Genomic DNA, 27,128 nt, shown 5'->3' on the forward strand with positions numbered 1-27,128 from the left:
TAGCGGATGAATTAATTTGAACGCCTCTCGGGCAATTACAATGCACTGTCATGAATGAAGTATTAGCCAAAAACCAAATGCTGATTATGCATTAATAACCCCTCTTCTTCTCCCCTGCAGGTTTCCTCCATGGACTTCATGGCTATGAAGCGCTCGCAGCTGTACGGCATGGCCAACAATCCCTACTCCGCCCCGCAGCAGCCGGGGGCCGGACCCTATCCCCCCAGCCAGCCCTACGCATCGCCTCCCCCGCATCGATACCCGATGAGCCTACAGGGGAGGGGTCAAATGGGCATGGGTGGGATGCAGTATCCACAGCAGCAGGTACGCAAACAAACCGAAGCACTGCATCTTTGCACCCGCGTTTGTCCTCCAGCGTGCATCGCGAATAGGCCGGCCCTCTCTGCAGTGCCATTCCAGATATCACAGCTGCCTTTATAAGCGATATTGCAATGGGACATTTGCTTCTCGCACGAACATTATCCAACGATTTCCCCCTGAAGGCTTGGCATGTTCAATTTGAGACGCAGCCTAAAATACCAGGCAGCGCATCTCACACCCTGGCATGTGGTGGTGTCACTCCTGTTCATCACTCAGTTCCCGTTAGACTCCCACTGGAGCGAGATGGGTTTGATGCTGTGTGTGTGCGTGCAAGCCAGTTCTTTCTTAATGCTTGTTTGATGGTGCATTTGTGCACTTTGTTGTGCATCTCTATTTACTTTTGGAGGCATGTACGTGTGTGTGTGTGTGTGTGTGGGTGTGGAATGCTCTCTGTGTAGTAAACAGACGCAGCGCAGTCGGCCCACGTCACAGTCTCTGTGCAGCACAATAGGTCTGTGTTGGAGACAATAGTGCTTCTGTCTGCTTTATTGAGTCTTAAGTAAATCCCATTTGGACTGGTGTGTGTGTGTGTGTGTGTGTGTGTGTGTGTGTGTGTGTGTGTGTATTAATCTGCGTCCCTTTTATCTTTGCGTTTGTGTGAATGATACGTGTGTGCCACAGTTTTGGCAGAAAGTGAACTTCTTCGGTGCGTGCGTGCGTGTGTGTGCGTGCAGATAGCAATTTAAATTCATCAGTGTAGTTTGTAGTGAAGCAGCAGTGCCGAGCACCACAGCGAGAGAGGGGGGAGCACAGTGTTCCCTGCTGTCACTGCCGGCTATATTTAGTCTGCCTGGTCTGTTGGTCTGGACTCGAACACCTCTCACTGGGCGAGCGAGCTTCCACACATAGCAAGAGAGTATAAAAAGAGAGAGAGAGAGAAGGGGAGAAACACATATTGACTAACAGGCAGACTTCCTGTATTGTCTAAAAATATTGTGCAATGTGCGTACAGGCAGCAGCAGAGGAGATGGTCCTGCACACACACACGTTCACACACATTCTCCGACCTATCTTTCCTATTATGCAATGAAAATGTGTCATTTGAAAACATTGTGAAAACATTAAAAATGTCTGTTTACTGTTGATCCACTCAGGTTGTGGGAGCTGCTCTCATTTGTCTAAATCCAGAGAAAGGTGGTCAGGCGTAATAAATTCTGATAAAACGATACATCGAGGCATCGATTTATATCTTTTTTACTTTGCTTTGGGAGCTCTTGCACTGAGGCAGTGCTGTCCTGGGAGGTTAGCGTCAGCACTGCGAGACTTGGTCTCATCGAGGCCCAGGAGGAGTTTTGTAGCATGAAATGCAAACAGCTATGAGGGAGCGGGGGTGTAATGCCAATGCGTAATAACATACAGCCAATGACACACAGAAAAATACATCCCCGGTTGTGTTTTGTGATGAAATCCTCTGCTGGATTACATATGGGAGGCTGTGGTTGGGGTAGCAATCACTGCCTAGCATTATGGAATGTAATTAGTTCAAATAGAATTAGTTGTTCGCTCTGGCTATAGCCATGGGAACTGTGCTTCTAAAGTTTCTAATTATCTGGCTCTGGCTTTAAAAGCAGCACCGCTGCATTGCCTATCTGCTGCTGGTGAAATCTAGCTCACAGTAATGAGTTTGGAGGAGGAGGTTTAATTCCACACTCTCAGATGAGCGTAATGAGCCTCACCTACAGAAAGGCGGTCAGGGGTTTGAGCAGGGAGGAGCAGGGAGGGGTAAAAAAAAATGTGTACTGGAAAATATACAGTGAAACTGTTCCTAAAGTGAGTGGTAATTAAAAATCAAAAGATGCGTGAATTGCATTGATGATGGATGTGATTGCATCTCTCAGCACGCCCTCTTTCCTAACCTCGGGATCAGCTGCAAACAGCAGTCCTGACTACAGCTGCGTCAGCGAGGGGGATTGTGGGTGATGTAAGACATAGCGCACACAATCCCCCATGATGCATCGCACTTCGGGGCTGAGACCTCAGCTTGTCACAGCCAAGCATGCTGGGTTGTTGCCAGGCAACGTGACGTCAACAAAGATCTGCGTTGGTCTTTCTCTGTGATTTCCCTGGGACTTGAGCGACTGTGTGTGTGTGTGTGTGTGTGTGTGTGTGTGTGTGTGTGTGTGTGTGTGTGTGTGTGTGTGTGTGTGTGTCTGGGGTTTTAACAGCAGACTAAAAGGTCTTCTTTGACTTTCTTTCATTATTATGATTAAACTCTGCAAAAAAATTAAGCCTCATTCGTCTTAAATATGAACTCCACAGTAATATGTATATTTCATCCTCTGCAGTTATTGGATATGTGTAAGGGCTCACCTCTATCCTTTGCGTAAGGCTCACATAATTAACCATTTTGTCATAATTTGACACATAATGGTTTGATTACTGGTGATGTTACTGGAATCTAATCTGTGGTACTCGCAGCGTGAAAGCACAGGTTGCTCTTGGACAGTTCAAATCCCCCCATCTTCCCCCAAATTCATTAATTCACATGTCAATGAGTGAAAACAGTGTCCTTGAATATGATTGATCGCACAGAATGGGGCTCCTCTTAGCATGAACTGTGCACGGTTAGATTTCCACTAATTACAGCGATAATTTTGTTTCGTCATAGTTTTCTTTTTCTGACAAAAACGATCAATGCTTGAATAAAAACTAACGTAATGAAATTTATTGACACTGAATAAAAATGAGATGAAAACGTTTTAGAGAGACAAGCTCCAATCACATCTAATGAAGCTGTGCAGAGGGCGGGATAAGTTTGGAAGTGATCCAATCAGAAGTAAGCTCCTGGTGTAGGAAGGTTGATGAGCACATTTGATGTTCCCCAGGAAACGGTACGCTTCCTGTTTCTCATGAAGACGCGTGGGGGGAAGAGAGGAGTCGACATTTTGGATTTGATGTGTTTGTAAACAAACTTTATAATTTATTTATTTACTGAATCAACTTTAGTCTGCGATAATCTAAGAAAGAAATATAAATCTAATAAATCTAAAAGAATTTAGAAGCCGAAATTATGACAAAAATGAAAAATTTGCTGTTAAAATTAAATTAAAGCTGATTAATAAGTCGGTGTTATTATTTCTGTTAGCAGTAGTAATTTTGATGCAAATGTAACTATATGTTTATGTGTGCTTTTGCATTTGCTATACAGATGCAATTAAAAAGGTGTCATATCTGCACAGCGACATTTAAACACACTTACACCTACACGCTGCACACACACACACACACACAGTAAAAGCTTATGTGGAGACAGAGGTGAGAAGCTAAAAGCATATACAAACCCTTCTCTGAAAATTCATGTAAACATCTCGACTGCACTATCATCTTTAATCTGTTTTTTCACCGATGGAAGGTTATTAGTGCAAACCCACTCGGTGCGTTTGGAGACGAGTCGGTGTTTCCGTGTGACCTCGATTACCTGTTCAGGCCACGAAGCCTGATGTCAGGAGTTACCTCCGTCTCGGATATGTGCAGGCATGCCGATGCAATTGTGCGTGCACGTACACACACCAGCATGTTGTTAACAATGCATTTCACCAATTAAATTCTCCTCTCGTGGCTTCCTTCCTTAATCCAGCCACGGGAGGCACGCACAGACGCCAGTCTCGATGTTGATGTCTCAGAGAGGAGGAAAAAACATCCTCTCCACCCCGACGAGCCTTCAGCAAATAAGCCTAGAACTTGCATTAGGTGTAGTTAGTGTCATGCTGTGTCTGCATGCGTGTGAGAGACAGTTTGAGTGTGTTAGAGAGGCCGAGAGACGGAGCGTGCATGTAAAGCAGCGAAGGAGGTGTGCGTGGAGTGATGGGAGCCAGGACAAATATATCAGCAGAAGAAGGAGGGGAGGAAGGAGGAAGTAGAAGAAGGGGGCGGGTGTCTTGGGGATGACAGGAAAAAAATACGTCCGCTTGGTGGAAGTGGAATGAAGTCGAAACGAGGAAAGGAACGGAAAAAGAAAACCGTGCTGCCAATTCTAAGCGTAATTTCCTGTGATGTCAAAGTTGGCAGATGGAGAGGAAAAGGAATTTGAAGGAAACATTAGTGTTTGATGTGAAAAGAGGGGAGGGGTGATGTGGTGGGAGAACGAGCAGGAGAAAAAAATATCCTGGGAAATGAAAGAGAGAGAGAGTGAAAGAGAAGAAGGAAGGAGCGCGTGCGGGGGGTGAAAGTGTCAGCGGGTCAGGCAGAAACCATTACCAGTGTTGGCTGTTTGTTCCTTACACACTGGGCCAACTTAATAGAAGCCAAGCATTTAAAGTCAAGTGGAAATGTGGCTGACCCGCCACCTGTTCAGCACACACACACGCACACACCACAACAGCTCCACACAAACAGTCTGTCTTTCAGGGCTTTTTATAGCTTTTATCACCACGCTCACTTTACAGAGATTATTTTTTGGGCCTCGTCTTTGCACAGTAATCATCAGAGGGAAGAAGGAGAACAATAATGCATCAGTGTTCTTTAAAAAGCTTGGCTGCATTTCTTTCATCTGGGCAACAGCTGTGCACATTCCTAAATATTAAGCAACATCCAGAGACGGCGCGTCTCCGCTTTAGTTCGCTTCATTTGTCACGTTTATACAACAGCGTGTCCTACAGTGCTTCTAAAAACAGCTGAAACCACAAAGCTAATGTGAAGCAACTGCATTTCATTTCATTTTATAAATACTTGTAGACATTCGAGCATTTATTGGAATTAAATTGCTGCACTGTAAACCCATAAAATAAAAAAAAGCCTTCCTGCAGTATAGTCAACTCAGATATTTTCATTTAATACGACATATTTCTTCATTTGCATCCTCCATTTGATTAAGTTAATGTAAATGAGAAATAATTAAAACTCACACTGTTTTATGTTAAAGAAAGGCAGCATTTATTACTCTCTTTTTAAATTAAAAAATAAGAACTCCCACACTCTGACAGCATTACTCTTATAAAAGTTCACATGGCTCTCTGTGCACTCCTGTATGTGCTACGATGACAGTCGTCAAATCTCATTTCACATACAATTGAAGTACAGCCTGATGAGTTTAACAGAACAAACACACATCGAGTTAGTATGACACAATGTGTTATAATAATGACAACACACCCCAACAAGTGTTGGATGCAGCTCTTTACAAAGGTGCCTGCACACTCGCGCTGCAGGCCTGAGTTCAGTTGGCGTGCACGGAGGAGGAAAATGGGTGAACAGTTTGCAGAGGATGTGAAGACTGTTTTTAATTTTACTGCTTAAAAGGATAAGAGCGAGGCAGCGGAGTGCCAACTGAGCACAGGCCAGAGGCGATTATCCACTGCTGCTAACGCATCAGGTCTTTGCAAGCGTCTGCAAACACAGCATGCTAAGACAAAGCTTTGTGTTCATACTTGGACCGGATCGATCACGCGGTGTTCTAGTCCTCGTTAGGGGTTGGATTAGTGGGCGGGGCTGTAGGTGGTATCCGTGACAATGCATGGGTTTGAATCCTGCGTGGGGCCTTCAGTTGTGGTACTGCAGCTTACTCCCACTGTCCGAGGACGCGCTCGTGGAGAGTGAGTGGTTTCTCGACTCTCTGTGCCCCCCACCTCAGACCTGGATGGGCTCCAGCCCCCTGCGAGCCTGATGCATCCATTATAATTAATGAGAAAATATTTATTTTCTATGTTTTGTCCCCAACGCTCACTCAAGCTTATGATCATTTGTCTTCTATATACATTAATGTAACACAACGATTAATAATGCACAGAAGAGCAAACACTGTAATAATCTGTAAAAAGTGAAACCAACAGTAATAACTGCACGTTTACAGAATTACACCGCTGAACAGCATGCTGGGTAATGGCAGCTAGTCAAGTAGCTAGCCAGGTAGCATCCTCCATCACTCAACAGTGATGAAGAACAAAATAATAATCTGTGAGCTGCAGATTTGGAGGTTTTATGGCTTTAAATGATTCGTATGTTTTGTGATGACGTTGCCTCGCGCAGTGACACGCACAGATGACGCTGAAACATGTAAACAGAGACGAAGACGTCTGAGCTACAGACTTTGGAAGAATAGGCCCGAGAAGACTTTAATTCAACGCAGGAAAAAGTGTCAGTATGAAGGCCGACTCTGATTTTATTTCAAGGCCTCAGAGTCGATTATTTATCGTTTGTTTCATGTTTTTTGGTTAAAACTACTAAATTTACTGAACTGAATTCAGGTTTTCCTGCTTAATGTGAGGTGAGATGCTGGACTTGTCTGAGAAGTCAGAAATTCATTTCAACAACGAAACTAATTTTTTTCTGTTCAGGAAGCAAATAACTGTAATTTGTTATCTTAATCAAAAAATAAGCGTTTTACTGTTTATTTGTGCTTTTTTTAAAATACTCTATTATCATAATTCACAGATAACAACAACAATAATTATGTTTTAACATTAGAAATATCATTTGGATTAAAGAGCTTGGACATGCTGGGGGATGAAACATTAGCAGAAACATACAAAATATTTTTGCAATTTCCCGAACTGTTCATTTAAAGTGAAATCAGTTGAAGTTTCCGCAGCTTAGTTTATTTCTTTACTGTGAGTTTATTGACGTTCTTCACGTCACGTATCAAACTCACCTGTGTGTAATTAATCAAAGAAATGTCGGCAGCTTCTGTTTCAGGGTGGCTTTGTGCTGGAAAACGGGAGGAAATCCAGGGTTGTCATTAATAACGCCTGTCCTCGTATGACAAGTCAGAATGTCTGCTGTGAAAACGACCTAACACAGATAATACTTTAAGCGATCCATTAGTGCCAGGGTGAAAAATGATTTTTCGGCTAATACATTCATACTTACACCCCCCGCTGTTTTAGTATTTTTGACTGAAAACATCTCAAACTGATGAAAGAGCTGAAGAACTGCAAGTTCTCACATCGTGACGGGACTCTTAACTAGCAATTTATTAAGCGCGGACGTGCTCAGAGGTCAGTCAGTTAAAGTGACGTGCACGTGGACAGCACAGGCAGTAACTGTGAGCCAAATATCCACAGGTGTCACATCAGAGTTAGTCAGTCTGAACTGAAGGCAGAACTATCGTCGTATGGACTCCATTCAGTCACTGTTTCCTGTCTCCATGTAGAGATACAGACAGAGGGGGAAGGAGCGAGTTCATCGGTTACCCTCAGCCCTCCGTATGTCTTTTGCTTTTCCCTCCCCATGTTGCCGTGAAGTTCCACACAGACGCACTTTCTTTAACTAAAAGCTGCCGATGCCATTCGTGTTTTTATTAACCGTTCACGTCCTGATGTGGAGAAGTCATCTGTCCGTGGCCTTACCGACGTCGAGAGAGAGGGCCACTCGGAAGCACTCAGGGGCCCCGGGTGTCTCTGGGGTTAATGCAGCCTGTGCTGCCGGCTCTGACGGATGGCTGGGAAGCCCCTCTAAATCAGCCCCTCTGCCAGGAAAGATGGAGCGAGAGGAGGGGTGGGGTGCAAAGGGGACCACTCCAGCTTCATCACAGCCCTCCCTCTTTTGAAAAGCTCTTGAAACGTCGCAGGCTCCCCGCTAATGTCATCCATGCCGGTGCACATGACGCGCACTTTCTTTGTTCCAGCTCCTCCACCTTCAGACCAGCTCTCCACACCAACCCACGGGACCCCGAGCATTCTCACCTCACAATTAAAACAGGCATTAGGAGAGAGGGAGCGAGAAGGAAGGGGGGTGTAAAGAACAGAGCGAGCCGGATTGAAAGAACAGGAAGACAACGATATGGAAAGGCTGATTAATTAAGGGTTCCTCTCTGGCTACAGAATAGATGAAGTTTCGGGATCAATTAATTAGCAAGCTAGCCTACGCACGTCAATGGCTCTAATAGCCTGCTCTCATTTGTAACTTTTATTACCCCGCTGCTGTGGAGTGGCTCTCAGCCAATCAAATGCTGTGTGGAGCCCATGCTACATGGTCATTAACTGGAAGGGGGTGGGGGAAAACCCCTCCCCATCCAGAGTGGTTTAAGTGATGTTATCAGTTATGTCACTGTAAAGCTTCTATATGCTCTGTAGCACAAGAAAGATGGACCTCTGTCTACGCTCAAGCACATAATAACATGTTTTATCCACAGTTATTAGTGTATTTTTATGTGACCCTGTGGATTATACTTTTTCACAAACGCAGCTGTCAGTTATTTCTCGCTGTTGCATTAGTCCTCCATCGCTCTTGCTCAGAGAGGTGAAGTAATGTTGGGATTTGATATTATTTTGTGCTGAACGCGGCGAGCGGGTGTAAAACGTCACAAACGGTGTGTTTTTGAAAGATCCGGGCTCGGCGCTCTGAGTCTGCGGCACTCTATACGTGCCTGCTGATAAGATAAAAGAGCCGGGAGATGAAAGCGGAGCGAAACGGAGGGAGCGCGAAAGAGAGGGAAAAGAAAGGGGATGCTTTACGTCTTTGCCGAGTTACAGAGGGATTAGTGGCTGCTCTAATTGGCTCACGGAGAATTCATCTCAGTTTTCATCCAGATTAGATGGATTCTTACGCAGGTCAAGTCTGGCATCTCACTTTCTGGGCTTCATTTGTACTGCGGAGTGTGGAAGTGCTGAGATGTGACACGCCGTCAACATCTGAGACAGCACAGCTTGGCATAATAACGCTGTTACCTGGATTCGGCTGCTGCTTTGTAAAAGGAGCAGCTGAAGATGGGGCCTGTTTGTATAGCCTGGATGTTAAATAAGCGAATAAATGTCCATCTAAATTAGAATGTTTTCAAGAGAGCAGCTTTTAAAAATGTATTACGTATTGCTAAAAGTATATTTACTTATTTAAATGGTCAGTTTACCTCCAAACAAAATCAAACTCTCGGGCCTGCTCATCCATCTCCATGCTTTTGCTGCCTTCACTTAAACAGGATGCAACCAGAGGGCTCAAATTAGCAGCAGCACTGCTTTCCAGGAATCATAACCTGGTTAGCCCCAAAAAAGGAAGAGCTACAAAACTGGGATGGAGGAACTATTTTCTGTCTACATCCACCAAACAAAAATTACAGTTCAGCTCAGCGCCCCTACCCCCCACCAACACACATACAGACACACACTGTGAGGTCAGCATCATGGAAACGGTTAACTCAGTGGCCCCCAATCCCCGGGCCACGGACTGGTTTGGTACCGGGCCGTGAGAGTCGAGGCTCAGGTGTGAAATTTATGGTTTTCAGGGTTTTTATCGGTTTTATCATTAACTCGGTTTCCCTGGGTCTGTTTCTGTGTGTTATGGATAAATCTTCTTTTTTTGGTACCGGTACTGGTTTTATTTTGTTGTATTTATCCGCGACACCTTAAAGGCCGGTCCGTGAAAATATTGTCGGACATAAACCGGTCCGTCTCACAAAAAAGGTTGAGGACCGCTGACTTAACTCATATTTAACTTGGCCAGCATTTCACTTGATCCCTGGATGAGGCTGCTCGAAACGTTTGGTCTCTGAACATTTTTTCTACTCTTGGATCTCTATGATGTCATAGAGAGGGGATATCCCTAATATGGTAGTCGTAGGCACACAACTATGAAAGCGGCAGCCAATCAGCCCACAGAGTCCAAGAGCAGAGCAGGTATCCTGTATTTGTAGTCTTTACACATTTTAAATAACAAATCACGTAACTTGAACTATGGCAGCAGGGAGACGGCGGCGTGCCTACGAGTGCGTTAGCGTGGATCGACCTTTAATAACATAAGTTATTAAAGGCGCTGCGTGCTCGTTGTCTGAAGAGCCGATCCTTCCAAAAATGCCTACCTGCCCTTAACCCTTTAACCCCGTCATCATCACGCCGCCAGCGCCTGATTGATCTGCGGCGCACAGAAGCGGCTCAGCCATCCATTGTGTCGCTGTCATTTAACAAGGCGGCGCCTCGTCGTGTCAGCGTCCCAGAAAGACAGCCTCGCAGCAGGGGATGTAAAATACGAGTATAATCTCCTGAGCTCACGGTGACCGCTAATGGCGAAAAAGCGTTTTTTTCCCCCAACTCAAAGCAACCCCTCCCCTTCCCCTCCACCTTCCCCCCGTTCAGATGTAATTGACATGACTCCTACACAAGTTCAAGCCTGTCATCACAGCAAGCGGTGAAAAATGAGCCGAGCCGGCGTGTGTCGAAATGATTGATCTGAAAGACGTTTCGGGGCTATTTTGCGCTCAGTTGTGATGTTTACATGTGTCGTGAGCCTTCTTTTCTTGGTAATTTAATGATGATTATTTTCTATCTGTCAGGACTGAGTCGAGTTTGAGTCTGAGCTGGTGTTATTTGGCGTTCCTTCTGAATTTCCAGTATAATCATTGAGAAATTCTGTGTCAAGACATCGCACTGATCTGTTTTTTATTTTGGGATAACTGGCTGTACCTCCCTCATTATCAGCACTTGAATCCTTTTCACTTCACCCGCTCTTCGCCCTCCTCCTCCTCCCTCTCTTATTTAGGTCCATGTTTGACCCTCGCTGAATCACATTTGCTTTTTTCTCACTGCCTCTTTCTCAATTTCCCCTCGCGTTTCTGTCTGTCTTGGCGTCAGATTGGGGTCAGGAGTTTAGTAGGTGAAAAACATTTGGAGCCGGTGGCGCAGGGCCCAGAGCCTCTCGCAAAAAAAAGAAAAAAAAATGAAATAAATAAATAAACGGCTGTTCACACACACATTACGGAGAGCATTAACCTGGCCTGCTCTGCCTCTCCAAATGTCTCCATTACCACTCTGCCTAGAACAACAGAGCCACTGCTAGTCAGCCAGCAATAAAATGCCAGCGACGAGCGCTCCCTTTGTGCATGTTTTTTTTTTCCCATCAATTGATGCGAGCAGAAACTGAGAATTAGAGAGAGGGAAAAATAACGAGAGACAGACGGGGGGCAGAGAGCAGCCTTTGGCAGCCTTCAGAAAAGGATCCAAGATGGAAATATAAAAAAGCTCGCCGTGCGTCTATCGGTTGATGGCTACACTATCTGCTCGCCTTCTCTCGCCCGTCAGAGCGATTTGATGCTATCAGCAGGTCAAGAAGTCACACTCCTTCAAAAGACGGGCTTATGTTTTCATTTGGGAAGAGAAAAATCTTGCAGTATACGAAGTGCACCGTGCAGAAAAATGCCGGCAAACTCACGTGCCTTTTTTAAAATGAATTTATTTTTTGTATCTTTAATATTTGGCTCCAGATTTGCTGGCATGGGAGTGCTGCATATCCCTCCTCTCCCTCAGTTTTTTCTCCCATTCCTCCCTCAGCACCCGAGGAATGAGCTTAGGTGTCAAGGGCCTACCAGTGTATGAGGAGGGGGAGGAGCCAAAGACAGAGAGATCAAAGAGAAGTATGGAGAGAGAGAGAGACGGAGAGCGGCGTCACCTTGGGGGGAGAGAGATAGGAGAGCGATGACGAGAGCCGTGATGCATCCCCTCTCCTTCTCCCTTATGTTTAATCATGAGCCCGTTGGTGCTGATCCTTGCCTCCGACACTTTGCATTTCATTAAGGGACTCACCTTCGTTTGCAATTCACCGCTGGATGTGGTATTGACTCCGAGTGGCTGATCTTATCACCACACAAAGCTGGAGACACTGGTTGATTTGTTTTGGTCCGGAGTGGAATAATAACCTCCTGACGGCTGCACCGGCTCAGCCCGGTGCTGTTCTTTGCATGTCAGCCTTTTGCACTGCAGAGATGGCAGGAGGCGATATTCACGTCCTTGTGCCGCAGCAGAACGTGTGCACGGTTACGACGCTTTAGACGTCGGCGCATCTTGAAAATTAGAGAAAAAGTCAAATTCCCACAAAAGATCAGAGCCGAGTTGAAAGCATCAGCTGCACAACATGAAACAAAAGCATCTTTAGCTCGAGCCACAGGCGGCAACGAGCCGAGTGTTTCCAAAAATGACAAGATAGAGTCAAACAATTAGGAAATGGTGATTTTTCCTAAAAATGTAGCATTTTCTGGAGGTTTTCAACAACACACGATGGCCTCTGAATTCTAATTTGGCTTTGTGATTCTGTGTGAGCATCTAAATTATGTTGAAATGTTTTTATTTCCACGTTAGAAAAAGCAGTCCTGAGCGTTATCGTGATACCGCTGCACGTTTTCATTGTTTTGACTGACAGATCTGTCAGCACTGCCATTTCTCTCGTACCTTTTCCCCGCTGTGCTCCCTCGCTGAAATTTCCTTTGATTATCCGCCATTAAGTTCGCTTTAAGACTTGCCGACCTGCTGCAGAATGTAAATATGGAAAAGAAAATATCCACTGTTTCATTTTGCGCTGTGTTTACAAATGTCATTATTGTAATGCAGCCAGCTTTTGCATAGTCACATTCAGTCTTTGAATGATGCTATGATTAACCAGCGTGACTATAATTCAGCTGTGAAAAGGCCGTCGATCGTTAGAAGGTGCATACCCAAGCATGCAGATACACTGTAGCGACTCGGAGGTGTTACAGGAGGGATTTGGAGCTCTGTGGAGTCGTTAAAGAAGACTTTTGTCATTTAAAAAAGGAAAAACGACCACCGCTGGAAACGCAGTTACTGCAGTTTTCATGCGTTTTCGTAGCCGGTCAGCCGGCTCAGAGTTGCAGGGCGTCTGGAGTCGACCCCGGCTATGACAGATCCCAGTCACTCACAGACACAGACCATCGTTCACTGTCACACCTGTGGTCAGTTTAGAATCACCAGTTAAACGAACAGGCCTGTCTCTGGACTGTGGGACTGCTCACTTCAACACCGTGCTGACCTAAAGTGTCTAAAGTCTTATATTTTATTAATTTAGCTTTTATTTGTATTTCTCTTTTTTGAACTGTAATATGTCATATATCAGTATCACATTTATCAGTGTGTGAAAGAAGCATCAGCTCAAAGCCTCGTCTCTCTGGCTGAAACAGACCAAACTGGCAACATTTCCTCCATATTTTAGTTTCATTTTCATTCATTTTATAACTTTTTGCTCTCTTTTATTTCAGTTACCAAACAGTTTTTTATTATTATAACACCTAGTTTTAGTTTATTTAGGTTAATATTATTAACTTTGTCTGGGACTAACCTTGATCAGCAGCTTTCATTATAGGATTAGGTTATGGTCAAATCAGTTTTATTGATAAATGATGTCCTGATCAGATGATGTGAGGCTGGTGCTGTGATGCATGTATAGATCAGAGGCCTCAGAGGGACAGCAGCCTGTTTTATTCTGCAAATAGCAAATTGTAAAGTGACTATTCAGAATATTTATGCTGAATCCACTTGATTTTTTTGTTGGTGGACGCGATGCGTCATGCAGAGGAAATTAAGGAGTTTTCCATCCCAGAATGAAAAAATTAAAATTGGAGGCTGATGATGAAACGGCGACAAAAAACAACATTAAATATTTGGAAAACTGTTTTTTTCGGTGGTATTTTACCGACTGCCCGCAGCAGTCTCTTATAGTTAAACTAATGCGATAAAGCATTATCATACACTGATAGCATACTGGTGATCCTTCACGTTTGCTGTTTGGCATCGGTCACTTTATGATGATAGCAGCGCCTCGTTGAGCTGCCGCCCTGTCCAGCCTGTTGACTTCTTGCTGCTGTGCATCATGTCCATCCTTAAAAGCGTGCGCAGGCCTCGTATCCAGAGCTGTTCTTGTATCTGCCGTCTTGCTGCCCTTCCTCTCTCGTACGGTTTTATCTTTATTGCTATTTTGCATTATCCCTGCTCTCAGGCTCATCTTCCTTCCTGTGCTTTACTTTTTCTCTCCACATATCTGTACGTCTGCATCACTTTCTCTATCTGTCCCTCTCCGTCTTTATCACGTGAACCATCGCTTTATCTGTGGCTTTAAGTATGGCAGAGTGTAACACCCGTCCTCTATCTCCCCTCCGACTATCTATCCATCTCTGTCTCTCTAAACATCTTCCTTTGCCACTTTGTATCTGCTTTTTTTTCTTGTCGTTTCAGCCTCTGGTTCAGTCTTTTGTCAGCTCATCGAACTTCCCGCTTCTTGCAACACTTTTTAACTTTTCCATTTTAAGCAGCAGCTTCTTGGTGGCCGACGAGCACAATGGCACATGAATGTTAATGGCGAGCCTGTGATGTGCGGGCCTGTCAGGCCTGTCAGTGCGTGCGTATGAGTGCATTTAGGGGTTGGGGTGGTGGCACCGCTTAGCGCTCTGGTTGGCTGAGTCCATCTGTCACTCAAAAATGGGCAACCTGTGGTCCCGGCCAGCAGCCACCCGTAGCGGCGCTTTGACAGTGTTATGAAAATTCCTGTCTATTGCTCATTGGCCCAATTGAATTACAAGCAGCGCCTTGTTCCGTGCAAGGTTTTTAAACGGCTGATTTAAGGCACATGCACGCATGTGCACGTACACACACACACACACACACACACACACACACACACACACACACACAGCCGCCTTGAATGAGGGTTAGCGCAGCTATTTATTCCCACCATTTGCAGAGCAGGAAGATATTGTCTGCCTTTTCATACGAGTCTTGTTTTGATAGATTTTTGATTGAGTTATTCTCAGTGTTTGCGCTCGTGTTTGTGTCTTTGTATCTTAATATGCCGCCAAGGCTTTTGTTTTCATCACACTGTTTCTGCAGTTTATGGTGAATTATTTGCTTCACAGGACGTCTATTCTGCGTCATTTCTCCCTACAGCACTTCACATCTGTTGTCATTTCATTACAGACATTTATTTGACACTGTGTGCCTGCCAAGACTCTCTGGATAAAGCACACTGTTATTTTGTCGGCTTCCACACACCTGAGTGGAGGGAAAAGGCAGAAAATGGTCTTATTTTCTACTTCCAGCAGTTATTTTTATTGTTGTAACCGGCAGCACAGCGAGTCTGTTTATCACCGAGCATATTCTCAGTCAAAGAGAATCAGGTTTCAGACAGCTGGTGTGTACTCAGCAGGTACAGTACATTCATACAGTCGAGCCCAGCAATCAAACAGAAGCTGCATTTGAATGACTCTCTCTTCCCTCCCAAAGCCACAGTGACAGGTTGCTACTTGTTAGACCTCCAGTCAGCCTGCTGCCTCTGTGTACTGATTTGACTGACTGTCGGCATTTCTGCCTCTTTCTCGTTTGGCTCTTCTGCTGCCTTCCCCGACTGTCTGTGTACCTGCTTGCGTTTTTGGCAGCAGCTCTTCTCAAATGTTCATTTAACTACAGAAAATCTGTTTTTCAGAATAACCACCTTTGATGGCCCCATCTTATCTTAATGACCTTGTAGTACCATATCACCCTATTAGAGCACTTCGCTCTCACACTGCAGGCTTACTTGTTGTTCCTAGAGTATTTAAAAGTAGAATGGGAGGCAGAGCCTTCAGTTTTCAGGCCCCTCTTCTGTGGAACCAGCTTCCAGTTTGGATTCAGGAGACAGACACTATCTCTGCTTTTAAGATTAGGCTTCAAACTTTCCTTTTTGCTAAAGCATATAGTTAGGGCTGGACCAGGTGACCCTGAATCCTCCCTTAGTTATGCTGCAATAGGTGTAGGCTGCTGGGGATTCCCATGATGCATTGCGTGTTTCTTCTTCATTCAGTATGTATTAGTAGACCTCTCTGCACTGAATAATACTTGTTATTTTGTCTTTATCCTGTCTTCCTTCTCACCCCAACCAATCACAGCAGATGGCCCCGCCCCTCCCTGAGCCTGGTTCTGTCAGAGGTTTCTTCCTGTTAAAAGGGAGTTTTTCCTTCCCACTGTCGCCAAAGTGCTCACAGGGGGTCATATGATTGTTGGGTTTTTCTCTGTGTGTTTTATTGTAGGGTCTACCTTACAGTATAAAGCACCTTCAGGTGACTGTTTTTGTGATTTGGCGCTGTATAAATAAAATTGAATTGAATTGATGGCACTATAAACTCCTTCGCTGTACATTTAAACAGTGGGCTGATGTAGGAGTGGCCCATGCAGACGGCAGTGCTGCTGGTTAATGGGCGATCAGCTGGGAGAGCGGTGTTGTTGAAAGTAGCACATATTCTGCATTCGGTGATGAAAGAGGATGAAGAAACTCAGCCACAGCCATCCATTCACAGCAATTAAAGCCTCTTACACTTCCTGTCAATGAAAGTCCACTACTCGCTTTGCTAATGCTTGTGATACGATGATGATGATGTTGAATGAAGCACTTCTTGTGGAGTCTAATTCAGCCTTAATTCCTCTACAGACTGTCCAAGTGGCTCGCTGTGGACAGAGTGTGTGTTTCTGTGAGCCACATGATGAGCTACGTATCTGAAAAACATTTGTGTTAGTATTAATGTTAAAGACGTGCTTACGAAGACTGCATTAATACAGAAAAGACTCAACTGTCACACTATCCCAAATATTTCCAACAATGTTCAAACCTGTAAAATCTGCCACTTGTATCGATGTGTTTCATCGATGAATCGATTGGTATCATTTCTCACACAAACACGTTTGATGTGATTGTTCTGATCAGGGATCGCAGGGATTGGACACCATACAGCTGACCTGAGCACATATATAGCTATCTATCACATTATTAAACATCGTTCATTTAAATATAAATGAAAAGAATGAATATGCATTCATATTAATTCTTGTGTTTATATGAACCTGATTCCTACCTGAGAGCACCACACAGGTGATCCCACACTTCTCCATGACATCATCCGTGTCCACACTTTATAATCAGTGCAGTGGAGGACAGTGGGCTGTCCAAGTACTCAGCAGTACAATAAGAGCCACACTAAAAATGAACCATCGCTTTAAAAAATAAAATGTGTAGTTATTTAATCAGCTTGTTCGCAGCACACATTTTGACCAGTCCTAGCAGGAGAAGCTGTAATAGCACTAATTACATTAACAGTGGCTTTGATCCATGTAAGGGTCTCTGTGAGCACAATACAAGGCCTCTAAATGATATGCAGCCTCTGTTAGTGCTGTAATCAGCTGGGTAGCCTTAGATAAAAAGGAATGCACCTCGTAAAGCCTCACAGGACTCAAACTGTAAGTTACTGCATTTCGAAAACTTGAAGAGCCGGTGTATTTACACCCTCACAGCAGCTTCCTTCTAATAGAAAACAAAGAGAGTTAGCAGTTGTGACACTGATGGGTCCAAACTGCATTTTTATATCCAAATTTAAAGACCAGACCGGTTCCGGTGTAGTTTATTGTCTGCTTCTTAGCTTTCCATCCTTTGTAAGGAGGGTATTTGTAGCACTAAGAGGATCTTTTCTGGAGGTGCGAACCGAAACACGCTCTCTCTGTTGGACCTGTTTTTCTGTGATTTGTCTGTCACGCTGCCCACGTCTATCTGCTCCTCCGTCTATCTGTCACTGTCTGCCCGTATCCGTCGGCCTGCCTGTCATCATATTTGTCTGAGGAGGAAAGAAACCCACCCGTGGTTGTCTGGTCTCGATCTCCATGGCGACCCGATCCTGACCAATCCCGGAACAGTAGCATTCCAGTCGAGACCCACAGTGTTACGGCGGCCTGTCATCACCGATCGCGGGATAGAGTTGCTTCTGTTAAGTCGGAGTGGCTTTGATCCACAGCTAATGGCGTGTGTGACAGACAGAGGGAGAGAGTTTGTTTGTATTTCTTACTTTAGCAAATCCCTGCGAACAGACGACTGTGCATTCACTTAAGTATGTCGGAATCAGATACTGTGTGTGTGTGTGTGTGTGTGTGTGTGTGTGTCTGTGTGTGTGTGTGTGTGTGTTTCCCCGGCTTGCAGTAATGAATCCAGTGGTGCTGTTGGCATGAGCGGGGCCATGCTATTAACCTCTCTGCCAGCTAGACTGATCTCACCCTGTCTGTCTGTCTCATCGGCCTAATGACACACTCTCACACTCGAAGCACAACACACTCACACACACTCGTGCGCAGAAACCTGTCCTTCCTAATCAAATTTCCACTGAAGTGAAAAGTATTCCACATTGTCCAATCATCCCCATTCAGAGAGTCAAAAAGCTTCTGCCGGTGCGGAGAGAATATTTCTTTTTTTACGACCCACTCAAAGGAAGGTACTCTTCAGAACTGTTTGAAATGTATTAATCTCAACTGTTCCTCTGCAGCCAGATCAGATTTTAATATTTTTACACCAACCATCAGTTACGGCATGACTTTTACGAGTGGGCTTCCTCGCTCACGAGAGTCACAGTAAAACTCCAGCGTTGCTTTTAATCTGACGAGGCAGCAGTGCGGCGGTTACGTCACGGTGGAGTCCCCTCTAACGCCATCCTCTATAAATCACTCTGAGTTTGAGTTTTACTTTGCCAAGCCTGCCACGGGAGATTTAAAGGGACATTTTAAAGTTTAGGACTCGGGGCGCACGGCTTCGCTCGCGCCCCAAATTACAGCCTGTGTGCACGTTTAATGAGTTTGCGGCAGAGCTCCTGGCGGAATAAAAAAAAGCCGCATGACATAATGGGGAAGAAATATGACATGAAACGTGCTGTCATATTGCTTCACCCGTGGTCGTAAATGTTGTTTAATAACGTGTGTTTATGTGCATGCGTGCGTGCGCGTGCGTGTGATGAGAAAACCCCAGCCTCCATAGGAAATCCGCAGAGGAGCGAGGAGCACCTGGCGCTGTCTGTAGTCATAACAAACGACAAGAAGGGATTAAGGCTAGATTTGTATTTGTGCCAGCTTGTTACATGCATTCCCTGTTCACATTCTCTCTCATAACCACCATGTAATGCAGCATTGGCACTTGGCATGGCTTCGCCCTCCTGAGTTAGTTTTTTAACCGCTCTTGCTCTGGAACGCCGTGGCTCATCCGCGTGTCCCTCATTAAGGTCACGGCCTGGGACGGGGACTACAGTAATATCCGGCGCACCTCATCCCATCTGCGAGCTGTCCGAGTCGGAGTTAATGTAGAGAGCAGGATGCTTTGGCAAGGCAGAGGACATAAAGTTAGTGGTTTCTGCAGCGGGAGTTCATTAGGCAGAGCGCTGCTGGGAGGCGCGTGTCAGCCTGCTCGGAGCTAAATTAAGAGCCTCTCGCTGAGGGACAATCACACGAATTGGACAAAAAGATAAGGGACAGTTTGTGTAGACCTGTGTGGGATGCTTTTGCTTTTGGCAAATGTATGATTGACTACTGCAGTATGTTACCTGCCACCTGCTTTGATATCCTACTAATTGCACCTGGCACCCTCTCTGGATTGCTTTTAATTTAAAGTGAAAGTCTTGCTCTCAGTCCTGACCTTAATACCTCCCCTCTAACTGTCATGTGGTCGGTTGTTTCAGCAGGTGGTGCCATATGGCCAACAGGGGATGGTTGGATACAGCCAGCAGCAGCAACAGCAGCAGCAGCAGCAAGGGGGGCAGCAGGGAACCCCTCCGTACTTCAGCCCCCCTCATCAGACTCCTCCAGGACCAACCCCAAGCTCCTACCTGCAGCCTCGGCCGCCACTGCAACAGGTACCAGCACACGGGCCCTAAACTGAGACCAGTGACGTTTACTTCCCCTTTACATGAGGAAAAAATAAATAGTAGCCATAATTAATCAATACCACGAGGTTTCATCCAAATCTTTTTCCACGTGCTTTAATGTTTGAGTTGTGCTGAGATTGGAAAAAGCATCTTAACAGAGAAACTGTGTGTGTGCACATGTATTCATGTCTTTGTGGGGACCAAGAATTCTGGTCCCCACATGTTTGAAGATACAATTGGGTTAGGGTTAGGGAAAGCATTATGTCAATTAGATGTCCCCACAAGATATGAAAACCCAAGTTGTGTGTGCATGTGTGTGTTTGTGTGTGTGTGGTCCAGGCCCATTACTCTTTCGCATTATTCATGAGACATATTTTAGGTAGAGCTCACTCTCTGCGTTTCGAAATATTTAACTGTTTTCTCGAAGCACGCACACTGTGCAGAAACATTTGCATGCAATGCGTGTTTCGGAGATTGGACAATTATAGCGTATAAACACATATTGTATATTTTCAATGAGCACAGGCCTGCCAGTGCAAACCGAATTCTCAGAACAACAAAGGGCCTGTTCTGCAGATATGGATCGAGACGTGTCCTGCCAAGTTTTAGCGTGATGTTCTGTAGAAGATTTCCACTGGGAAGCTGGCTTCAAGCAGTTGTTTTTTCTGATTTGAGTGAAGTCTGCCCATGTGTTTCCCATCCACTCTGCAGCCAGAGGGATCTATCTATCAGCCCGCATGGAGTGACTCTGGCTCGCAGTGTTGCCCTGGATCATTACAGAGAGAGCAAAACAGACCAAAGGAAAGAAAATAAAACAGGACAAGACGGGAGAGATTACAGAAGAAGTGGACGGGAAAGGACGGATCAGACCGAAGAGGAGGAAAGAAGATCAGTTTGAACAGGATATGTCAGATTATGGAAACGGTGGTGCTGCGAGCCCTTCCGCAGGATCGTAGCTGATAAAGGCATTTAGTTTAATTCAGTCAGGATTGCCTAAAAAAAGAGCACTTCAGTGTGAGGCAAAAGGCTGAAGTGGCAAATAAAAAAGTACATAAAATAGCGTGCATTAATATGGATTGAGCATTAACAGTAACATCACAGTGCAGCTGCAGATATGTGGTGATGATATGCATGCAGCCAGTGCACGACTGAGCACTGCACACTGCAACACGGATCAGGATGCTTTCCCTCTATAATGATGCATGTTATCCCTCATTACAGAGAACATCCATGCAAAGAGACGTCATCCAGCACATGCACTGGATAGGCTGTTAGTAGTTATTCAGTATCTGCGCAGGCTGACTGCCGTTTGGCGGCGGCGGTTAGCTGTTATACTGTGATTTACCGAGACGTAGTTAAAACTTTCTTCGGCAGACTTGAATAGCGAGCGCACCGAGACAGAATGCTGAGCAAAAAGCCATCGTTAGCACAAAAGCAGGTTGTCAGAGAAGGAAATCATCAGTGTTAGCATATAGTAATTTTCATGCTGAGTGAACGTTTCAGCCAGCGCGCCTTTTGTCTCACGCTGAAAAAGCTCTTACTCTTGTTTCCTCACTTAACATGCTCACACACACAGACTGTGCAGCATACTGAGCAAACATTAGTCACTCTAACTGGGAGCGGCTGAGATCCATGGCCGCGTTGACATTTGGTGACAGTAATGGTGTGTTTTCATCATTGCTGATCACGCGGCGGCAATTGACCCACGCTGACATTTATATACCAGGTAGTTCTGCCCGAGTGCTCCCATTGGCCGAAGCCATTTCACCTGTGCTGATAAGTCCCGTATTGGTTGCTATGCCAACTTCTGTGCTGACCGGGGAGCTGGTCTCCCTCTGTTTTTCATTGTTATGCAAGCGTGCTCCTTTAAGGGCAGGCGCACAAGCTTGTTACGGCTACATGAAAGCCTCGATACCTTCAGCAGCTTCCCACCATCTTTACCTGTAATCACGACGCCCTTCCTGCGTGTTGAAACAACGGTGCAGCATTTAATGTTGCTTTAGCACAGCAGGCAGTGAGTCGCCACCTCCTGGTTCCTGCCTGTCTGTCACACTAAAGACCCGGCTAAATTCATTCTTTCCATCTTCTAATAAGCTCCTGGCTTGGATGCAGTTATGTTGCAGCCATTTACACACATACTTTACATATTATTAGGAACAAAGTGGGTCTTTACCATGTACAGGCATACATGTGGAAGTGGCCAAACATTTCCAGTATTTCAGCAGTTTGTGCTGCAGTAATTACTGAAAATTCACAATATTGATCATTAAAAAACATGACATTTTAAACATAACAAAACCAAGCAAGTGCGGTGGCATTAAGACAAAGTTAATTGGTCATCGATTGAGCGAGAGAGGATTTTCGAGAGGGAAACAAATACCAGGAAATACCAGAATAAATTTAAAGAACAAAGAAACGCCGTCGCCGGCTTTGATTTTGGATCCGAGAGGTAAACACGTTTGGAAAATTGAACGTGCACGGCGAGCTCGGCCAAGATTACAAATAGAAGGTTTTGTGTGCCTTCAGCTCAGCGCTGTATCGCTTTCATTTTTCTGTTCTGAGCGAGCGTGTGGCTTCCTGTCACTTTTGTACACTGTGTCTGCGTGTACACTAATCAGCCGAGCGCGCCGCGGCAATTCGGAGCTGCGAAAAGGTCAAACGGTGACCTTTGTCTGTGATTCTTGGCTGAAATGAGACATGATGCGAGCCGCACAGAGCGGATTACACGCATACGCGCGATCGCCAGCGCGCGCCAGATTAGGATGTCATTGTGGTATTGACCCCTGTTTTTTGACCCCGCATTACTCTGAGAAATCCAAGCTGAAAAGTTCTTTATTTTGTTCTTCCGGCACTCTCCGCAGTTCCTTTCCCCCACTCCACTCCCATTAACCCTAGCCAGAGGACATCCTCCAGTTGATGGAACCATTCCAGCTGCCTTTGACACAGAATTTGCTCTGCAACCGACCGCTATTAGCTGGTTTTGTAACAAATCGAAGTGAAAACGCTGCCTTTCTTTGAGTCTATTGCACTGCTGTGACCTCATCTGATTGCAAGGAGCAAAGCAGGCTAAAAAGGCATTTCGAAGACATCAAGGCTCATACAAAAAGTAAAAATATATATATATTTTCCACCAGGGAAGGAGTGCGCTTTGAAAAAATAAAAGTGCATGTGCTGGTAGATTTTGAATGGCTGTTTGAGAAAGGCAGATATTTTTAAAGCCATGATTATGAGTAACAGTGAAGTTTGTCCTTTATTTGACCCTTGTTTTTACCACGTGAACTACTCGATTGTTCGTATATGAACGTGTCAATTTCCACCAAATCTTGTGGGATTAATCCTCTTTAAAAAATAAAATTGTAACAAGAATTACTCCTGCTATGTGGAAAATATTTAAAAGCCCGTTTTTCTGGAAGTAAAGTTTAAAGACGCCCTATAAATATGGCGACCCTGAGTGTTAGCGCCAGCTCCGTTGTGAGACAAATCACTTAAAAGGAGGAAATGTGTGCCCTTTCTTTCTCTTGATGGCTATATTACGCTTGACGCACGGCAGATGAAGCGAGTGATATTTTGTTACCGTGTTACACACTCTGCCTCATAAAAACGAAAACGAGAGCGCTATAATTTCAAGAATTTGGAGATAATTTTTTATGGCGTGTTTGCTTTATTGGGTAGTATACAGCACAGTGTGACAGGATAGACTGGAGGGGGTGAAATGCAACGTTGGCCAACTGCCAGACTTAAACTCATAACGTTGTAAGGACACGGTGCAGGCTGTGATCAGCTACTCCACACTATTTAATTTTTCACTGAGGAACAGTGTGTTAAATTGATGTTTGCAGAGTAATTACATGCAACAGAATATAGGCTTGTTTAAACTCTATGCTGGATGTTCTATTCAGCGGTTTTTGGGTGACTGCTGGAGTCATCTGGATTCGACTGCTAGCCTTTGGAAAAGGAAGTGAGTGGAAAAAAAAATACTACCCATCCCACTCTCTTTTGTGAAACTGATTCCAATTTCTCTATTGACTGTTTCCCCTTCCTGCCTGAGAGTAGCCCCTGGGGAGGGGTGCTTTAGTATAGATGAACTCTCAGCTGATTGGAGGAGACGCGGCCTCTTTGCAGGGACCTACATGGGAGGAAGCTGATTCATTGGGTTAGATGCTTTCTAGTGACTTGAGCACAACGGTTTTCCATCCGTGTCAGCTGTCAGAGGAAAGAAGAAAAACACGACCAGGCTTGCAGGTCTCCCTTTTAACGCACTTTCCTTCAGCTTTACCTTGAATTGGATAGTAACTACTGCATGTGTGCCTGCTGTGCAGCGCTGCATCACTCATCAAAACTCTGAAACGGTGAACAGCAAAACCTTGTGAGCATCTGTAAAATATCAGAAGTTGCATAGAAAACTGGGAGACAGCCAGGTGGATGCAGATGTTATATTCTGACACCAAACTATATTTAAATTCTATCTAAAGAACTCACAATTTCCCTGAGTGATTCTGCGTGTTAAGCACTGCATTTACTTTATTTTACCGGTTATTTTGAGCGTTGCAGAGTGTTTCTGTGTTTCCAAAATTACATTCAAAACAAGCAAGTCCAGCTTTACTGCTTCCATGGGAATTCAGAGAGTCGTAGCAGCCCGGTGCTGCTAATCCAGGTGCTGCACTGGATTCACTCATTATCAACGAGTGTGAGCACATCTGTAAAAGAAGTGCACATTCCAGCAAATTCCCCCCAAGGTCAGATTGTGCAACGCTCAGAGAAACTGCAAAAACCCAAGAGCGTGTTCGGGGTTAAAGTTCATGTCAGTACAACTAGAGCCTGAGCAGGTATGACTTGTTTGGTAGGGTTGCTGGAGAAAGCAAGTTTTATCTGAAAGAACCACAAGACTGCAGGAACAACGACGACACCAGAGTGCAGATGTTTGTCTATGATGAGGAAACCCAGCACCTCACACCAGCTGTCAGCACGGTGAAGGAGGGATGAAGATTTGAGTGGACCTTGACCTCCTCTGTATACCAAAGTGAGGCCATCTGTGTGACTAAAGCTTGGATCAAACTGGGTCATCGACAGGACAGAGATCCCAGCACGGCAGCAAAGCTCCAACAGAACGACCAAAGAACCAAAGAGTCAAGGTGCTGCCAATAGTCCAGACATCAGCCTCACAGAATCCTTCAGAGCTGTGCATGGATGCATGCCCGACTTTCTACATGACTGTAAACACTTCTTTTTGGTCACAGTTATATTCTCCAAAGGCCTCACCAGTGTAGGGGAACTGTGCTTAACTCCTTAACAGCTGCCAGCTCTCCCTATGACCCCGATGTGAAGTAATATGAATACTTCCACAGTTTAAAGGTGGCGCTCTCTGCCTCTCTTGATAAAATAAGGACAAAGGAAAATGTGTCGATTTAACTGTTAACATTTATTTGAAAAAGTAACTAAAAACTGCATCTCGAGCAGAAAAACCAACCTTACAACTGCAAAGGAATCAGATTACTTTAATGCATCGTTTTGTAACACATTACACTAGATTTGCATACATGTCAAATTCCCACATACGGGTTCATCGATTGGGCCCACTTCCAGTTTGTCATTTCCTATTTCCTGTCTGTCACCTCTCTGCCCCCACCCGGCTACAGCAGCAGGCCCTTTCCCCCACCCTCCGCCACCCCCGCTTTTAATCACACCAGGTTAATTAAAAGGCCACGGTGCCTTTCTGTGGCCCCCTCCCCCCTCCGACTTTATTACCCCCTCCCTGTATACTTGCTCAGCTGCCTCAGAAAACTCTTTCAATCACACGGAAATGGGAGCTCACCTTGGTGATGGCGGAGAGGTTGAGGGGAAGGAGAGGAGGAAATGAGAGCCGTGAAGCAGTGTGTGTGTGTGTGTGTGTGTGTGTGTGTGTGTGAGATTCAATAGGAAGTGATAGGAATTGGAGTAAAGGTGTGCGTGTGTGTTGTGGGGGCATGGTGTGTGGGTGGGTGGGGCACCTAAAGTTCAATGTCATTAATTGGTCACCATTTGAATATTAAGTGAAGAACTTGTTAATTAACGGGATATTAAAAGTGCTGCTGGCTGGAAGGGGGGGCGGGCGGAGGGAGGGGTGGGGTAGGCTGCGGAAATGGAGGGCATATGGCGAGATAGAGAGGAGGAGGAGAGAGAGAGAGAGCGAGCGAGGCTGGGCGCAAGGTGATAAGAGGGAGAGAGAGACGTCCGTGGGTAAAGGTCTGGCAGTGGTAATTTGCGGAGAGCCGCGTTAATTGTCATAACCTTTTAAATGGCAGAGTTTATCGGAGTCCTCTAAATGTCCCCGCATATCGCCACGGCAACCCTGGGCCTGCCACACTGTGATTGGCCACCGCTGACGAGCACTTAAGCTTGATGAGTTTTCAGCACAAAACTAAATGATAAAATTGAAAATATATATTTAAAGCACATACAGTATGTCAGCTCGCGTCCTTCTGTGTACGAGCATGTGTGACAGTGCGTCTGCATGTGTTTGAGACAATGTTTTTAATTTAGTGTGTGTGCGTGCGAGTGTGTGGTTTTTTTCTTTTACCTCCACATTGACTGACACTCGCTAATTGCTCGGCCAGAATCCGCCAATGTTTTTTCTCTCCCTTTTTTCCCTCTTTTTTTGATTTATGTTTGTTTTTGTACAGCCGGAGCTGCAATTCAAATGCAAATGAACGAGAACAGGAGAGGTGTTTTTGGAACGGTTAGGACAATCATAATGGCTCAGAAAAAAAGGGGGCCGGTAGTTAGCGGCACAGCACCCTAGGGGCCTCATTTAGCTGCCATTTGTTAGGAAATGCCGCTACATTTGTTCCTGGATACAGACTTCACAGACAGGGAGAGAAAGAGAAAACACCAAAAAAGAATGTCACAGTCAAAGTCGAGCTCGCCAACACGATAGCGTTCCTCCGCGCTTCAGCAAAAGTCATGTGGGTGTACACCGGTTTGGGTGGATGTCCTCTTTTAAATGTGAGCCAAAGCAATTGAAGTGAATGGGCGGACGGGGGTGGCGGTGACAGGGACTTGCAAAGACTGTATGAAGTGAAGATGGTTAAAAAGACTGGCTCTTATTTGATTAGCCTGTGTAGAGGAATAAAAAATGAAAGCCCTGGCAGTGGCAGCTAGCGCTGTTAGCTGTGACATCACTCCTGGGGGAAGGCCTGTACACAAGCCGCGTGTGTCTGTGTGTTTGTATAAGCAAACAGGAAAGCTTACTTGTGGCTGTGTGTGCACATAAGCCGTGTGTGTGTCCGCGTGTGTGGTCCTCTCTTGTCGTCTCTTTGTGCTAAAGGTCAGGGGGATTGCTGAGATAGAATCCAATCTGAAGGACACAGCACTAGAACAGGTCCTGCTACAAATGGACCTATTAAGATGGACTTGTGAGCAGAGCGTG

General features: G+C 45.2%; 1 protein-coding gene across 3 annotated transcripts in view; it reads left to right on the forward strand.

Moving 5' to 3' along the window:
- Positions 1-27,128, forward strand: part of LOC134644414 (AT-rich interactive domain-containing protein 1B-like) — a 158,145-nt gene that overhangs the window by 22,477 nt on the left and 108,540 nt on the right. For all 3 annotated transcript variants that reach the window (XM_063497451.1, XM_063497452.1, XM_063497453.1), the window contains 2 exons: positions 121-324; positions 19,538-19,711. In XM_063497451.1, the coding sequence (XP_063353521.1) occupies positions 121-324; positions 19,538-19,711 (378 nt within the window). The remainder of the gene's footprint in view (positions 1-120; positions 325-19,537; positions 19,712-27,128) is intronic.

Source organism: Pelmatolapia mariae, linkage group LG16_19, assembly GCF_036321145.2.
Source record: "Pelmatolapia mariae isolate MD_Pm_ZW linkage group LG16_19, Pm_UMD_F_2, whole genome shotgun sequence".
NCBI classification, from domain to species: Eukaryota; Metazoa; Chordata; class Actinopteri; order Cichliformes; family Cichlidae; genus Pelmatolapia; species Pelmatolapia mariae.